At 44.9% G+C, this 13,778-nt stretch overlaps 1 protein-coding gene across 2 annotated transcripts; it reads left to right on the top strand.

Annotated features, from left to right (window-relative positions):
• The first annotated feature begins 435 nt into the window (after positions 1–435).
• On the top strand, positions 436–12,936 carry PRSS35 (serine protease 35). Of its 2 annotated transcripts, none has more exons than XM_065681349.1 (2): positions 436–786; positions 6,945–12,936. In XM_065681349.1, exon 2 carries the CDS (start codon positions 6,977–6,979, stop codon positions 8,216–8,218), a length of 1,242 nt encoding a protein of 413 aa, XP_065537421.1. In that variant the 5' UTR covers positions 436–786; positions 6,945–6,976; the 3' UTR covers positions 8,219–12,936. The 2 variants fall into 2 exon arrangements, with proteins under 2 accessions (XP_065537421.1, XP_065537422.1); XM_065681350.1 differs by lacking the exon at positions 436–786 and adding an exon at positions 2,579–2,598.
• Positions 12,937–13,778: the final 842 nt, after the last annotated feature.

The following is a 13,778-nucleotide window of genomic DNA, read 5'->3' as shown; positions in this document are numbered from 1 at the left end:
GGTCCCTGAGTACCACAGCATCCCTGAGTAGCGGGATCCGGGAGGTCCCCAGGAGTACGAAATCCTTGAGGAACAGGGCCAGGAAGGTCCCTGAGGAGCACAGCATCCCAAAGGAGCGGGGCTGGGACAGCGGGAAGCTGGGCTGCGCTGATGGCCACTGCAGGGAGGCACGGGCAGGGCGGGGTAACGCCACTCCCGGCAGCCGCAAGCCCCATCCCGGCCCGAGGAGCCTCCCGTGGAGCCGGCAGAACCATTCCCCGTTCTTCCGCAGGAGCCCTCCGGCGGGTCGGGTCAGGTCAGGGCGGAGCGGAGCGGGGTCGTGCCCGGCAGCCCGGCCCCGCGCAGGTGGCGGGGTGCAGCGCCCTGCCCCGCCGCCATTCCCCGGGGACGGGGTCCCTCCGCCTCCCCGCTCGTCCCCGCCCCTCCCGGCCCGTCCCAGCGCCGGTCACCCCGGCTCTCCGCCCGGCGCCGAGAGCGAGCCTCTCTCGGGCAATGCGCCTCCCCGCCTCGCAGGCAGAGCCCCTTCTTGCCTTCCCGGTCGAGGAGACACCGGGATCTGCCTCCGCTCCCCTCAGCCCTCCCCCTCTCGCCCTCCTCCTTCTCGCCTCCTTTTCTCCCCCCCCCCCCTTCTCCATCCCCTCCCCCGTCTGCGAAGACCTGGCCGCTTCCCCCGCCCCGTCCCCAGTAGCCGCGGGCGCTGGACGGCGGGCGGCACGGAGCGGAGCAGGGAGCCTGCGCCCCGGGGCCGTGTCCGCCTTCCCCTCTGATCGCCCTGCGGGGTGGCAGGTATGAAACAAACGCTTCCCGACGCCGGCCGCAGGGGCAGAGGCTGCCCCGGGAGACCTGATGGGGGCAGCGCTGGGTGGGCAGGCTGGTATCTGCGGTTGGGGCTGGGGCTGAGGGGGGCTGCCCGGGGTCGGGGACGGGACAGCCCGAGGTAAAGTCCGTAGAAGCGAACTTTTTTCGCTAACCTTTTTTCTCTGAGTCGCTCTCCCTACACGGGTCGTTTTAAAAAATGAAGGGGCTGAGCAGTGTCAGTGCCTTGGGCTTGGCAGCTGGAGGGTTCTGTTCAAAGCTCCTGCCTCTTTAGCCTGAGAGATGCACTTTTGATAGGACTCAAACGTGACAAGTTTCTTTACCCTTCCCTCACCTTTTCTTTTTTATTGTTCGAAGCTGGTTTCACCAGACGGCTAACGGGAGGGAAGCAAGGGGTGTATTTATTGGGCTTTTAGGGCTGTGCCCGTGCCGTGCCTTCCGCGGGGAGCACGCAAGGAGCCTCTTCACCCTTCAAAACAAACTCTCCTTTAATTCTGATTCATCCCCTCGGCATTGTCGCTACCATCCCCGCGCTTTTCTGGAACTGACACTAGCTTCATCCAGATTCGTCACTGCTAGCAGCAGAGTTACCTTGGAATGGCAGATAAAAAAGTTGAGCCTGGGTATTTAACTTGCAGGCTCTGGAGAAAGGGAACCCCTCTGGATTAAACGCGGAAAAGCAGAGCTTCCCGCGGAAAGCAGGACCAGGGTATGGCTAACTAGAGTTAAAGCCTTCTTTCCCAACCCTCGGCTAACCCTTGCGCTTTAACATGCTAATGTATAGGAGCGGCCGACAGAAGCGGCGCTGCCGGTAGAAAAGCGGCCATCCCAGCAAACCCTCCCGTTCCCTCCGTTTCTTCCGCTCGTTCCCGACCGGTGATCCCCGCTCCTGCCCCGGGGCCCGCCGCCCGGAGCCGCCCCGGCTGGGCAGGGCTCGACCCCCGGCGCAGCTTAGCCGGGGAGCGGCGGCCGGGAAGCGGGCTCCTCTCTCTGCCTCCCCGCGACCCGCAGGAGCGGGCGAAGCGGCAGGGCTGGAGGAGCCGGGGCAGCGGCGGGGCCGGCTCGGGACGGGGGACCGGGGCCGGCAGGCGGAGGGTGCGGAGGGGCCGGCGGCTGTCCGGGCGCGCCACCCCGCGGCCGCGACGGGGCCGGCGGGAGCCGTGAGTCGGCAGAGGTGAAGCCCCGGTCCGCTTGCCATTCATCCCCCATTCCTTTTCTCCTCCTGCGTGTGCTGTCTCAAACCGGCTGTCACGGTGCCGTCTCAAGTCCGTTCTTCTTGTGCTACTGAACCCGCTGAAATGCTGTAGGAGCCAGGAGTCGCAGTGGGGGTTTCTTCTTAAGTCAGAGTGCAGGACTAGATCTATGCACCAACACACAGAGCGATCACACCCGGAGGAGTGAAGGGGACAGTGGCAGCTAAGGGTAGGGTGATGGTTTCTTCCAAGGGAGCGTGAGGTTTCCCAAATTTGTTCTCCGTTTTGCTTTGTCAGAGTAGAGTTGTGAATTCCAGCTTTCAGGCCGCTTCAAGAATAAGGCCAAAAGCAGTTAATGGAGCCGGTTAGTGTAACAGCCTCTAATATTTTATGGTCTGAAAATTGCATTTAGAATTATGAAAGCTTAGTTTGAAATATGCTGACTTTCTTACAGTAAGAAGGAATCCCCAGAGCAGAGGCTATGCCAAACAGATCATGATAAAACGCTGCCAGGTGACTGGAGACAACTTTTCTTCTGTCTGAGCTACCCTGACATGTAAATTCATTCTGGAGTAGTCTGAAGAGAAAGGTATTCTAGTTCTGCTTGACCACAAGCCTTCCCCTGAGCATTTGAGATACATTTTACTGACGTAAGATAGGTTATACTGAGAATATTTGAAGGATATTCTGAAAAGTTAGGACACGGGTAGGTTTGGTCCTGTCAATACAGAAAGACTTGATGTCGGAAGCAAGAAGTGAGAACTGAAAACACTTCTAATTGCATGCATATGCCTGACAGCTGGAATGCCACCAAACAGGGAGTCTGCACTGTTATCGGCTGGGTTTGGAAACTGAAGGGAGAATTTCAACATTTTCATGGAGCTGGGAATCTCTCTCTCACTTTCTATTTTCTATCTTCTGTCTTCTCTCAAGCAATTCATCCTACTGTAAAGACAGAGCTGTCTCCAGGCTTCTGATTACTGTAAGCCAACCCAAAATTTGTACAGGAAAGGAGTGAATTGTAGAATCACAGAATAGTTAGGGTTGGAAAGGACCTCAAGATCATCTAGTTCCAACCCCCCTGCCATGGGCAGGGACACCTCGCACTAAACCATCCCACCCAAGGCTTCATCCAACCTGGCCTTGAACACTGCCAGGGATGGAGCACTCACAACCTCCCTGGGCAACCCATTCCAGTGTCTCACCACCCTAACAGGAAAGAACTTCTTCCTTATATCCAATCTAAACTTCCCCTGTTTAAGTTTTAACCCATTACCCCTTGTCCTGTCACTACAGTCCCTGATGAAGAGTCCCTCCCGAGCATCCCTTTTCCCATGAAGGAAAGGAGAAAGCAGAGCAGCTTGGGGTTTGGAGGAAGAGTGGAAAACAGCGTGGCAGAAACTGTGAGCAACATGTTGAGGGTTTTTTCTTGCATCCAGCTTGCAGCCTTCTCAGGGCTCCTTCCTGTGGAGGCTGTATGCTCTCTCCCCTTGTCTCACCCTGCAAAGGTGTCTTTGCAGATATCTACATTTCTATCCCCATCTTCTGGCAGAAGGAACCCCTGTGTTCTCCCCTTGCTCACTACCTGTACCAGACCATGGCAGCCACTGATGCTGCCCATGCTTGAAGCAGGCCTTGCTTAGACGGTAGAGATCAGGTTAGTAAACAGACCTTAGGCACATGGCTGTAAATGATGGTGCTGCCTGTTAGGATCACTGCTCTGGTCTGTAATGAGAATTACCATTTTTATCAAGTTTCTCAGCTTGGACTTCCTCCAGCTCTGCTGAATTGTAGTAAGTTCATTATGAGTAACAAGTGGCTCATTATAAATTATGGAAATCTTGGCTTCCAAGACTGCCTTTGTAAGCAGTGAGCACTTGAGTTTAATATTTCAAATGGGAGGGTCCAATGCATCTACTGAGGGTTCTGTATTTTGGTGGGGTTTTTTTTCTGTCCAAGGAGTGGCAGAAGGGAGCCATAGTACTACACGCATTTGCTTACAGAAAGGCTTTCTATAAAGTGATGTTAGTTATGGGTCCAACTGGGAAGTCTTCAGCCTCACAGTGGAATGTCATCAACCTGGACGCGTCTAAGACTTTCTGTATGAAGTAGCCATTAGTGAATGAACTTTCCTGAGGGCTCACAAAATTCAGCTACAGAAGAATGTCAAATACACAGACCGCGAGGAATGGCTGAGAATTGGAGGAGTATTCTAGGAAAGAACATAGAAAAGTCATTCTTGAGCCTGACAGAAGAATTGAGTTTCTTAATATCTTGTATCTGTTCAACAGCTATGTTAGAGCAAAGCAAATTAAAACCGTATCACATAACAACATCACTTTATTTATCATCAAACCATAGCAGCTTGTGACAGGCTGAAAATAAAAGAAAGGTGATGCTTCCTCATACAACATGTGGTTAAGCTGGGAATTCCTTGGTGCAGAACATTGTGGGTACAAAATTTTGTATGGGTTCAAAGGAAGACTGGGCAACTATGGAAGAGAAATCCACTGAGGTTTCCTCACACTGCAGAAACTCCCTCTGGTTTGAAGTCCATGAGGTGCAACTGGTTGTAAGCTAAGGTCCTGTGATGAAGGAGGGGCATACATACCTATTTGTGTGCTCTACCCTAGGCGTGCACATTTTGCCAGTGTCAGAAATGGGATTTTAGGAAAAGTGGACATTTGGTCAGAAACTTTGTATATAAAAAATGATGTTTAAACATGCGCATTTCTGCTGTACCAGTAATCCGGACTGTGGTCAGCTGGTGTCCCTCTGCTGTATCTGGCACCTGGGATGACCCTGCTCGGCTTTCAAAACTTTCCGATATCTTTTAGTATGACTGCATACACCCCAGAGCTTGGGTCTGTGAGTCACTATAATCTCCAGATGTCTTATGAAAGCCCATACATCTTCTCCAAAACCTGAGTTGGCTACTTTAAAGCCAGGGTGGGAGGCTTTCGACTGTATTGTAAAATGTTGTTTATGTATATGCTACTAAGTAAACTCTGGGTCACAGCTGGTGTTCCATGCTGAGGGAGCTGAAAAGCATCAAAATCTGTGCTAAAAAAATGCCACCCTCTGAATTTGGCATCAGAAGCAACAAGCTCTGTTTGAACCATAGTGCTTAGTTAGCTAAAAAGTTATAATTATTACTTCTTATAGACAGAACTATGTCTATATGGTAAAGATGCCTCAAAATTACATGAGTCATTGGTCCACTATACAGCTTTTAAAGTGACGTTACTGCTTCTTTTTCCATGTTGCACTCCCCTCTATTTTCCATGCTAGATCTTTAGCTAGCTTGTAACCAGGCTGTTTCACTGGATAGCAGTACTCATTCTAAACTAAACTCAAGAAAAGGAAAGTGGTTATCTTTGCCTTGGTTTACACTGCAATTACAATGTAAACCAGAAAGCTTAACCACATACATATCCTTGAATTGCTTGGCTTTAAAAGTTTAATCATAGCTCTTTCTTTCTGCACAGCGGAGGTTTCCATATAATTGGAATGAAGGATATGAGAACAGAGTGCAGCTTTCCCAATGGCAGCAGCCAGTATTTGATTAATGCCACTGACATCACTGCTGCCAAAGGACAAAAATGCTCTTTTCAGTAGTGTTTTGAGCTCAGAATCAAGACTCCTGGGTTCAGTTTCTGGCTCTGCCACAGACTTCTAGCAATTTTACATTATTTCTGCATATTTCCCAACTACAGATGGGAATAATACTGCTTTTTGTCTTTTCCATTTGAAATATTAACACTTTGTGTGTTCCATCACCCCATTTAGGTGTGGCTTTCCTCATATGACCATAAGGCACAGAGGACACAATTCCTGCAGCCTTTGTGGGATCCTGCAGGAAAAAGGCGTGTGATGAGTCAGCAGGCTTGTCCCTCCTACTTAGCTGGGCTTTCCTGCATGTCTATAACCAGAATACTCCTCTAGACCAGCAAACTTCTACTCTTCTCACTCATCTGTCTCCTCCAGCCTTGGATTTTGAAATTCTCTGACATCCTGAGAGAGATTGAAATACCCACACATGGCAAATTAATGAGGTTTTGGTGGCCATGGCGCACAGGGAGATACAACATTGCATCTGCAGGAGAGCCATGCCTTTCTGAGCAGCAGAAGCTGAAAGCATCTAAAATGGGACTTGCCAGCTTGTTTAGGTACCCAAATTGCTCACAACCAAACAATACAAACTTTGAATGTGGAAAGGAGATCTTTCTAGATGATCTTAAGGTCCTTTCCAACCCTAACTATTCTATGAGTCTATGATTCTAAGTCGTTTTTTTGGGAGAGCAATTAACAAAGTGCAATTTTCCATAGCAGGCAGCTTCACAGGTCTTAGCTGGGTGGGTAATGCAGAACCATTGGTGACTTAGATCACTTAAAGGTGCTACTTTCTGGCTATTACGTAAAAGAGCACAACTGGTCTGATTTCTTGTGGGTTCCTAAGTCTCATGAGTGTAGTCTGTTCATCTCTGCCTGAATCCCAAATTTTGAATGTGTCCCTTGAATACATTGGTGGTTCTCAACCTTGTTCTACCTACAACCCCTAGCTATAGAGAAGAAAAGTTGAAGTATAAAACATAATTGCATTCCTATGGGATAAAGAAAACCAGGGTGCTGTACAGAGTAGAATGACTCAGACTACTGCCCCACTAGGGAAAAGCAGGTAAAAGTCAGCTGTTTCCAGCTTTTAGTAGGTAGCTCAGCATGGATGCTGGCCGGCTCATCTGCACCCGTCTTGCTAGAGACCACTGGAAGCATCAGAAGTAATACAGGGAATATCTGAGGCCTTTCCATTCTGAGCAGTGTTAAATTCTGCTCCACTGGTGTCAGGGCTAATACTGCATGATTGTACTTTGAAAATATTAAGATAACTGTGTATATTACCAAAACGTATTTTCAAACCTCTCTTTCTTGTTTTAGAAAACAAACCAAAAAAAAAGGACATAGATAAAATGGAGCACATGTTACTGCTGTTCATACTTTTCATACCTATATTGGGTCTCACTAATGGAACAGAAACTGAACAAGATTTTACTTGGCACTTAAAGAAGATTCCCCAGATTGTGAGCGAAAGAACTTTCTCCCTTGAGAGCCCTAAATTTGAAGCAAAAACCAACTTGGAACTGAACAGTGTATGTGGAATTGAGTGTCAAAGAAAATTGCCGGTGCCAAGCTTGTCTGACTTGAAGGATCTCCTCTCCTATGAGACTGTTTTTGAAAACGGCACACGGACCCTGACTGAAGTAAATGTCCTTGGGCTAGCGCTCGACCCGTCTGGAAACACCACCACACGAAGGGCTACGAGAAAGAAGAGGCAGATCTATGGAACGGACAGTAGGTTCAGCATCTACGACAAGCGGTTTATGACCAACTTTCCGTTCAACACAGCTGTGAAGATCTCCACTGGCTGCAGTGGCATTCTCATTTCCCCCAAGCACGTGCTAACAGCTGCCCACTGTCTGCACAATGGCAAGGATTATGTTAAGGGCAGCAAAAGACTGAGGGTGGGCCTGATGAAGACGAAATCCAGAGGTGATGGCAGGAAACGCAAAGGTGCTAGAAGAAGTAGGAGAGAAGTTTCTGCAGCCCAAGAAGATCCTGAAGTTGCCACAGAGCTAAGGCGACAATCCAAAGGTGGCAGGAGAAAGCAGAGGAGATCTGGGAGGAAGCAGGGGACCTCAGACAGCATGCCCTCCTTTCAGTGGACCAGAGTGAAGAGTACCCACATCCCTAAAGGCTGGTTTAAGGGTGTTTCTGGGGATATTGCCCTGGATTATGATTACGCTGTTCTTGAGCTCAAGCGTCCCCACAAAAGAAAATACATGGAGCTGGGAATCAGCCCAACAATCAAAATGATGCCCAGAAGCATGATCCATTTCTCAGGTTTCGACAATGATCGATCTGGGCAGCTGGTCTATAGATTTTGTAGCATTTCTGATGAGTCCAATGATCTCTTTTATCAGTACTGTGATGCTGAGCCCGGATCCACTGGATCTGGCATCTATCTCCGCCTTAAGGAACCGAACAAAAAGAAATGGAAACGCAAGATCATCGCTGTTTACTCAGGCCATCAGTGGGTGGACGTCAATGGTGAACAGCAGGATTACAATGTAGCAGTAAGAATTACTCCTCTCAAATATGCCCAAATTTGCTTCTGGATACATGGGAATGATGGAAATTGCACGCAAGGCTGAAGAGAGCTGAACCTGACTCACTAGCACCCGTATTACTACAGAATGAATGTCTGCTGCAGCAGTTACTGGAAGAACATCCCTCCATGTCAGGATGTTTTTGAACTCAAAGCTCACAAGTAATGTTAGGGTGACTTGAGGAATGCTGAATTGCTGGGGGATGGGTAGAATTGTCAAACAAAATATTTCTAATTGTAATGAACCCTAGATATGCACTTAAAATCCCAAACTGTACTTATGTTTGGAATTCTGATAAATTCCAATCATTCACATAAGAAAAAAAATGACTACACCTGTTTGTCTTTTTTTTTTTTTTCCAAAGGGAAGGATTGAAACATCTCAAACTGGCGTTATTAAACAATATCTATTTTTTCCAATGGATTTGCTTTTCTCAGGGTTCTGTTCCAATTCTTCAAATGCAAGCTGTACGTACAGCACGTTACCATATGTGCAGAATGATCCAGAGAACTGCATGAGACCAAGACATTATTTTGGCATTTTCTAAAGACCACAGCTCCATGCTGAGAAGCAGCAATCTAGTTCATGCTTGTTTGTTTGGGAAACTTCACCCTTGGTTGCTGCAGGAACAATTCCATGGAAATCCCAAATTTCTGTAGCTGAGGGTTAGACCTTAAAGAGAAGTTTCACTTCATTGCTCAGTAAAAACAGTGGCAAGAAGTTAATAAGTTTGCATGTTTGGGAGAAGAAGGAAAAATGTCAGGACATAATGCTTTTAAATCTCCTTTTAGAAGCTATAGAAGTCTTAAGCGCATGCATTTACATTCCAATTAGAGTTTGGAGAGCTGTAGGTTTAATTTCTAGTCAAATGTTTAGCTTTACCACTGGGAAAAGTCACTGACTTCTGAAGTGGCTACTTGACAATCATTTAGAGCTCCAGAGGTGATGGATTTTTTGGGTGCTAAGAGTTTTAGCAGTTTTTATAAAGTACTTTTATACGAGTTCAGCTTCATAGATAGGATAGTGTGTTAGACTGGGAGCTGGAAAGCAGTCTTTTAGTTTCTGCAAACTGGGTAGTTTTAATCACGTCATATTCAGACTCCACCTCAACATGAGTTATAAGGTTAAAATTTCTCCCAGCTAAGTTATATGACCTTCTGAATGATAGAAGAACTATCCTGCACATTATAACAAATATCTTGTTAGGTAGCAGCAGCAGTAGTTAGCAGATAATTTGGTTCAATATGTTTGCTGAACCATGTATTTAATGAAAACACAAAGTGAGCTTGACTTTCACACACCTTTAAACACAAATCACTGTTTTAGAAATTGTTGTTGATTGCTACAGAAGTCTATATCTTGTATTTTATATCAAGACTTTGAAGGACACAGGATCGTTATGGTGTGACAATCTAATAACATAAAATTATACTGTGTGTTTCTGGTCATATCCTTTGGGTTTCAATACTTTAAGATTAGTCACCACCACAATATTTCGATTTTATGATTATAAGTTTCTGCTGACCAAAATGCATTTTCTTCCTGTGCAGAAGAAAAAAAAATATAGCAAGATTTTAAAATACTATTTGTTTCTTGGTATCTTTAAAATACGCTTGTAATGGTTTTTTAATGAAATAAGGTAATTTTTAATAAGCCACTTTTTTGTAGGTGATTGAAAGTATAAAGCCTGCCACTTTGAATATGCAGGCAACTTTGTCATATTATTGCCAGAGCATAAAAATTTAAGACCTGCTTCCATACCATAACTCTAACAATACTGTGTTATTTGGAAGAGATCTCACTTTAAAAGAAGCTGTTTCTTTTAAAGTCAGCCTTTAGAGGGAACACTTAACTTTCTGTCTTTTTTTAAATAATTTTGTGTGTTCGTTTGCAGAAAACTAGTAATAATTTGTAAAGTTTAGAAATTAATGTCTAAGATTTTAAGATTAATTATTTTTATTGTTGTTATCTCTATGAAAATATATGGCCTTGCTGACAGTAATTTTAAATCACTTCAGTCCAGTGTTTAATACTTTTGCTCTATGCAATGGGCCTACCAGATTTGTTAGTTGGCTCTGTAATGTTTTTCTTAAGTGCCTTTTTCCATAGTCCCTATGACAAATAAGGTACCACATTGTTAACCCAGCATGTGTCAACCTAGGTTCATGGATTTTGTTACATTATTGATTTGGGTCCAAAACTGATAAGGTAGCTTAGTAAATTCTTTGTTTTGGTGAGTCTTATTTGGGCATACTCCCTGGGAGCAGAAATACAATCTATTTCTTTATTAGTTTGGGAATCAGGGACAAGATAAGAATGAAAAATGTTGATGTCAGCTTTCAAATTGTCTTATAATAATCATCCATGGTAAATACCTCAGCCACAACCTGAAGTTCTCATGCCAGGCTGACAACAAATGTTTGTCCTCAGAGGATAAATATTAGCTGCTCAGTGCCTCATTTTATTTAAGAGGCTGGCCAGAGCAACATAAAAAATAATAATCAGTCTGTATCTGTATTCAAGCCTCTGTCTGAGTGCACATGCACAAACACAGGCAAATACATGGGCTTGTAAAGCATGTGCTGATTTGACTATGTCAGTGCCTTCAGGCAAGGGAATGCAGGCACAAGAAGACATGGACAAAATGTTGTTCCTGTTGTATCTGCATACCAGGCAACATTTCAGTTCTGCTACCTGGCCTAACCAAGAAGGAAATGCTTTATGGAGGCATTGTGACTGATTGCTACGGGGATTACCGAAATAGTTCATAAATAGAGTACTTACGCAGAACCCCAGGAAGTCAGTGTGTGTGTGGAGTTCTTGGTACCAGCCACTGCATATGGGACAAGAATATCTGAGCCACGATCATCTCAGATTCCCTTAAAAAACCTGCAGTCTGTGTCTAGTTACCAATGAGAAAATACACGGAGGGGCTATTCTTAGCAGATCAGATCTGCTGTTGTCTAGGACACCAGCATCAGAGCTTGGTTCCCAGCCCAGAAGGGGACAGAGTGTTTGTGATGTTTCCCCAAAGGATTTTTTCCCTCTTTCAAGAACTGGCTTATATAACATTTGTTTTCATCAGTACTAATGCTTTTCCATAAGAGTTGCTTGAGTAGGTTTTTAGCTCTTTTTATGGCGTTAGCTAGAAAGAAACTCAGTCAAATTCCTTTTCTGCTAGGGGGCTTCTGGCAACTTGCAAAGTTGACCAGTAAATTTCTCCTGGGCTAAAGATAAACCTCATGTACGAACTGTTAATACACCCAGACCAGCTTCTGGAAGGCATTTGTGCATGCGTTGACTTTGGTGCTCTGAGACATATGATGGAAGTCATATCTGCGATGTGGAAAATTAAGCTGAAGTTTGTATTATCTTAATAAAAGGAAAACACAATGTTAGATAGCAAAATTATTTCTGTTATACAAGATATAAAGTACCCGATGCTTTAATAATTGCTCAAAGAAACTCGTTGACTCAGTTTATAATTTACCATCCAAATTTTGCAGATTTATGAGCCTTTATGGGGTATGAATCAGCACAGATTATGGCTTAAGTAAAAAAATATTTCCTCTACACGTGGAGGAGAGGAGCAGCTGGGGAGTTCCTCCTGTTCTGCTGATAAGGGATGACCTGGCAGCAGGTAGGAGTTAATGCAGAAAGAGCGAGCAAGAGAAGTAGGTGGTACTGAAGACCAGGAAGATGGAGGTGATATGCAAGGGACAAAAAAAAGTGTGAAAAGTAACAGATTAAATGGCTGTGAGGTAGCAGAGGGAGTAAGGAAGAGTAGGCAGCTGGTAAAGGCATATAAATTAAGATGTAAAAATCTCAAGTTACATGAACAATCTCCTTTTGCTGTTAAAGATGAAGCTGTTCTTCCCAACCAACAGCACCAAGGAAAGGGAAGTGAGAGGCTCAGGTTCTAGCAGGGACCACTAGCAGGCAGGCGGCTTGAGCCTGACCTACAATCACTGCCCAAAATCATAGGATTACGCCTGTGCTTGGTCAGGGTCCTTGGGAAGCAACAGATCCATGTTCCGGCCAAAATGCTTGGCAGCAGGAACATCCCAGCACACTGGGTCGCCAAGAGTGTAGTGAGGGAAGGGAGTTTCTTTCACTTGAAAGTTTCTCAAATGTGATATTTTATTGGGATTCCTGTAATAGCTGTTCCCCATTGGGAAAAAACCCCAAACAAACCACAAAACCCCACAAACAAAAAAATCTCAGAGCATTTAAATGTTAGCTCCATTTTATGCATGTACCCACAAATTCTAGGCAATAAATTCCTTTCAAATACCTTCACCTTCTGTTTGTGTTTGGTATCTTCGTAGAAATTTTATCAACTGCTTCTAATTTTAGAGCATGGAATACTGCAGATACTTCCATCTACAAATTCCTGGACTAAAGAATGAATGATGGGGGAAAAAAAAGAACAAAAAAAAGAGTATTGTTAAATTATAAGCTTAAAATTGCACACTAATCTCAAAGGATTTGGAAGTGTATTTGAGTCCCTGTTGCACCAGTGTTTTGCTCCGAGTGTGAGAAAACATCTAGGTTAAAAACCTCCAGAGGTAGCTTTGGTGATTCTTTAATGTTCCTGACTTTCTAAAGACTGACAGCGAACTTCAAGAAAAATGTGGTTTTATAATATTTTTAACTGTGCAAAAAAGACATCTTATTTGGGAAAATAAATGCAAACCTTTGCTATATTAAGATATTATACAACGCACATGCTATGTCAATAAATATTTTCTGTTTTTCTTTTCCTCTGTCATGATGTAGTTTGTTAGCGATGGTGGTGTTGCACAAACTCCATTCTGTAAATGCTTGTAATAAGTTATCAGTGAATCATCTGGGATGTGGTCCTACAGGATATTAATGTCTCTTTAAATTTGGTCTGGGAAAAAAACCTCCCTGCCTACTCCTGTCTTCCAAGATAATTACTCCATGAGCAAATTTCATGAGTGAAAATAAAATTGGTTTAGCAAGGAAATGACTCACAGACTATGCCACAACTTATTAATTCTGCAGTAAGTAATTAGTTCTGTTTCTGCTTTTAGCTATTGTATTTTCTACCCCAGAGATCTGTTGAACCGGGCCGAATTAGAAGTTCGTAAAACATTATAATCTAGGTTCTCAGCATTATCTTAACTCTGCGCCTTGAAACTGGCGCTGACTTGATCAGTGACAGTAAAAAGGAGGGACTTTTGGCAAGAACAAGAGCTGCTGAAATATTTAATGGAAAGTTCAGAAAGGATTAAAGCAGTGATTAACGGAGGGTCTAATACAAGCGATATTTAACAGGGGTCTGGCAAGGGCTTCCCTGCCAACTCTGGTGGTCCTTACATAGGGGAGGAGTAAGGGCCACGGAGGAATAAATAGGATCAACAGTTTCATCACCGGGACCAAAGTCCATTTGGGGCTGGTAACAGCATCTAAATCTTTTTATTGCTGGAGTCTACTTCTTGCCACCTTTTGGGAGAATGTCATGGTGACTGAGAAACATATCTCAGCCCAAATCCAGGGAACACAACAGAGACACAGGAGTGACAGCTGAGTCCTCTGCAGGCTACTCCCAAGCCACTGGAAGGGATGTGGTTGCTCTGAT

This window comes from Lathamus discolor, chromosome 5 (genome assembly GCF_037157495.1).
Source record: "Lathamus discolor isolate bLatDis1 chromosome 5, bLatDis1.hap1, whole genome shotgun sequence".
Lineage (NCBI taxonomy): Eukaryota > Metazoa > Chordata > Aves > Psittaciformes > Psittacidae > Lathamus > Lathamus discolor.
This window is presented reverse-complemented; position numbering and strand designations above follow the sequence as displayed.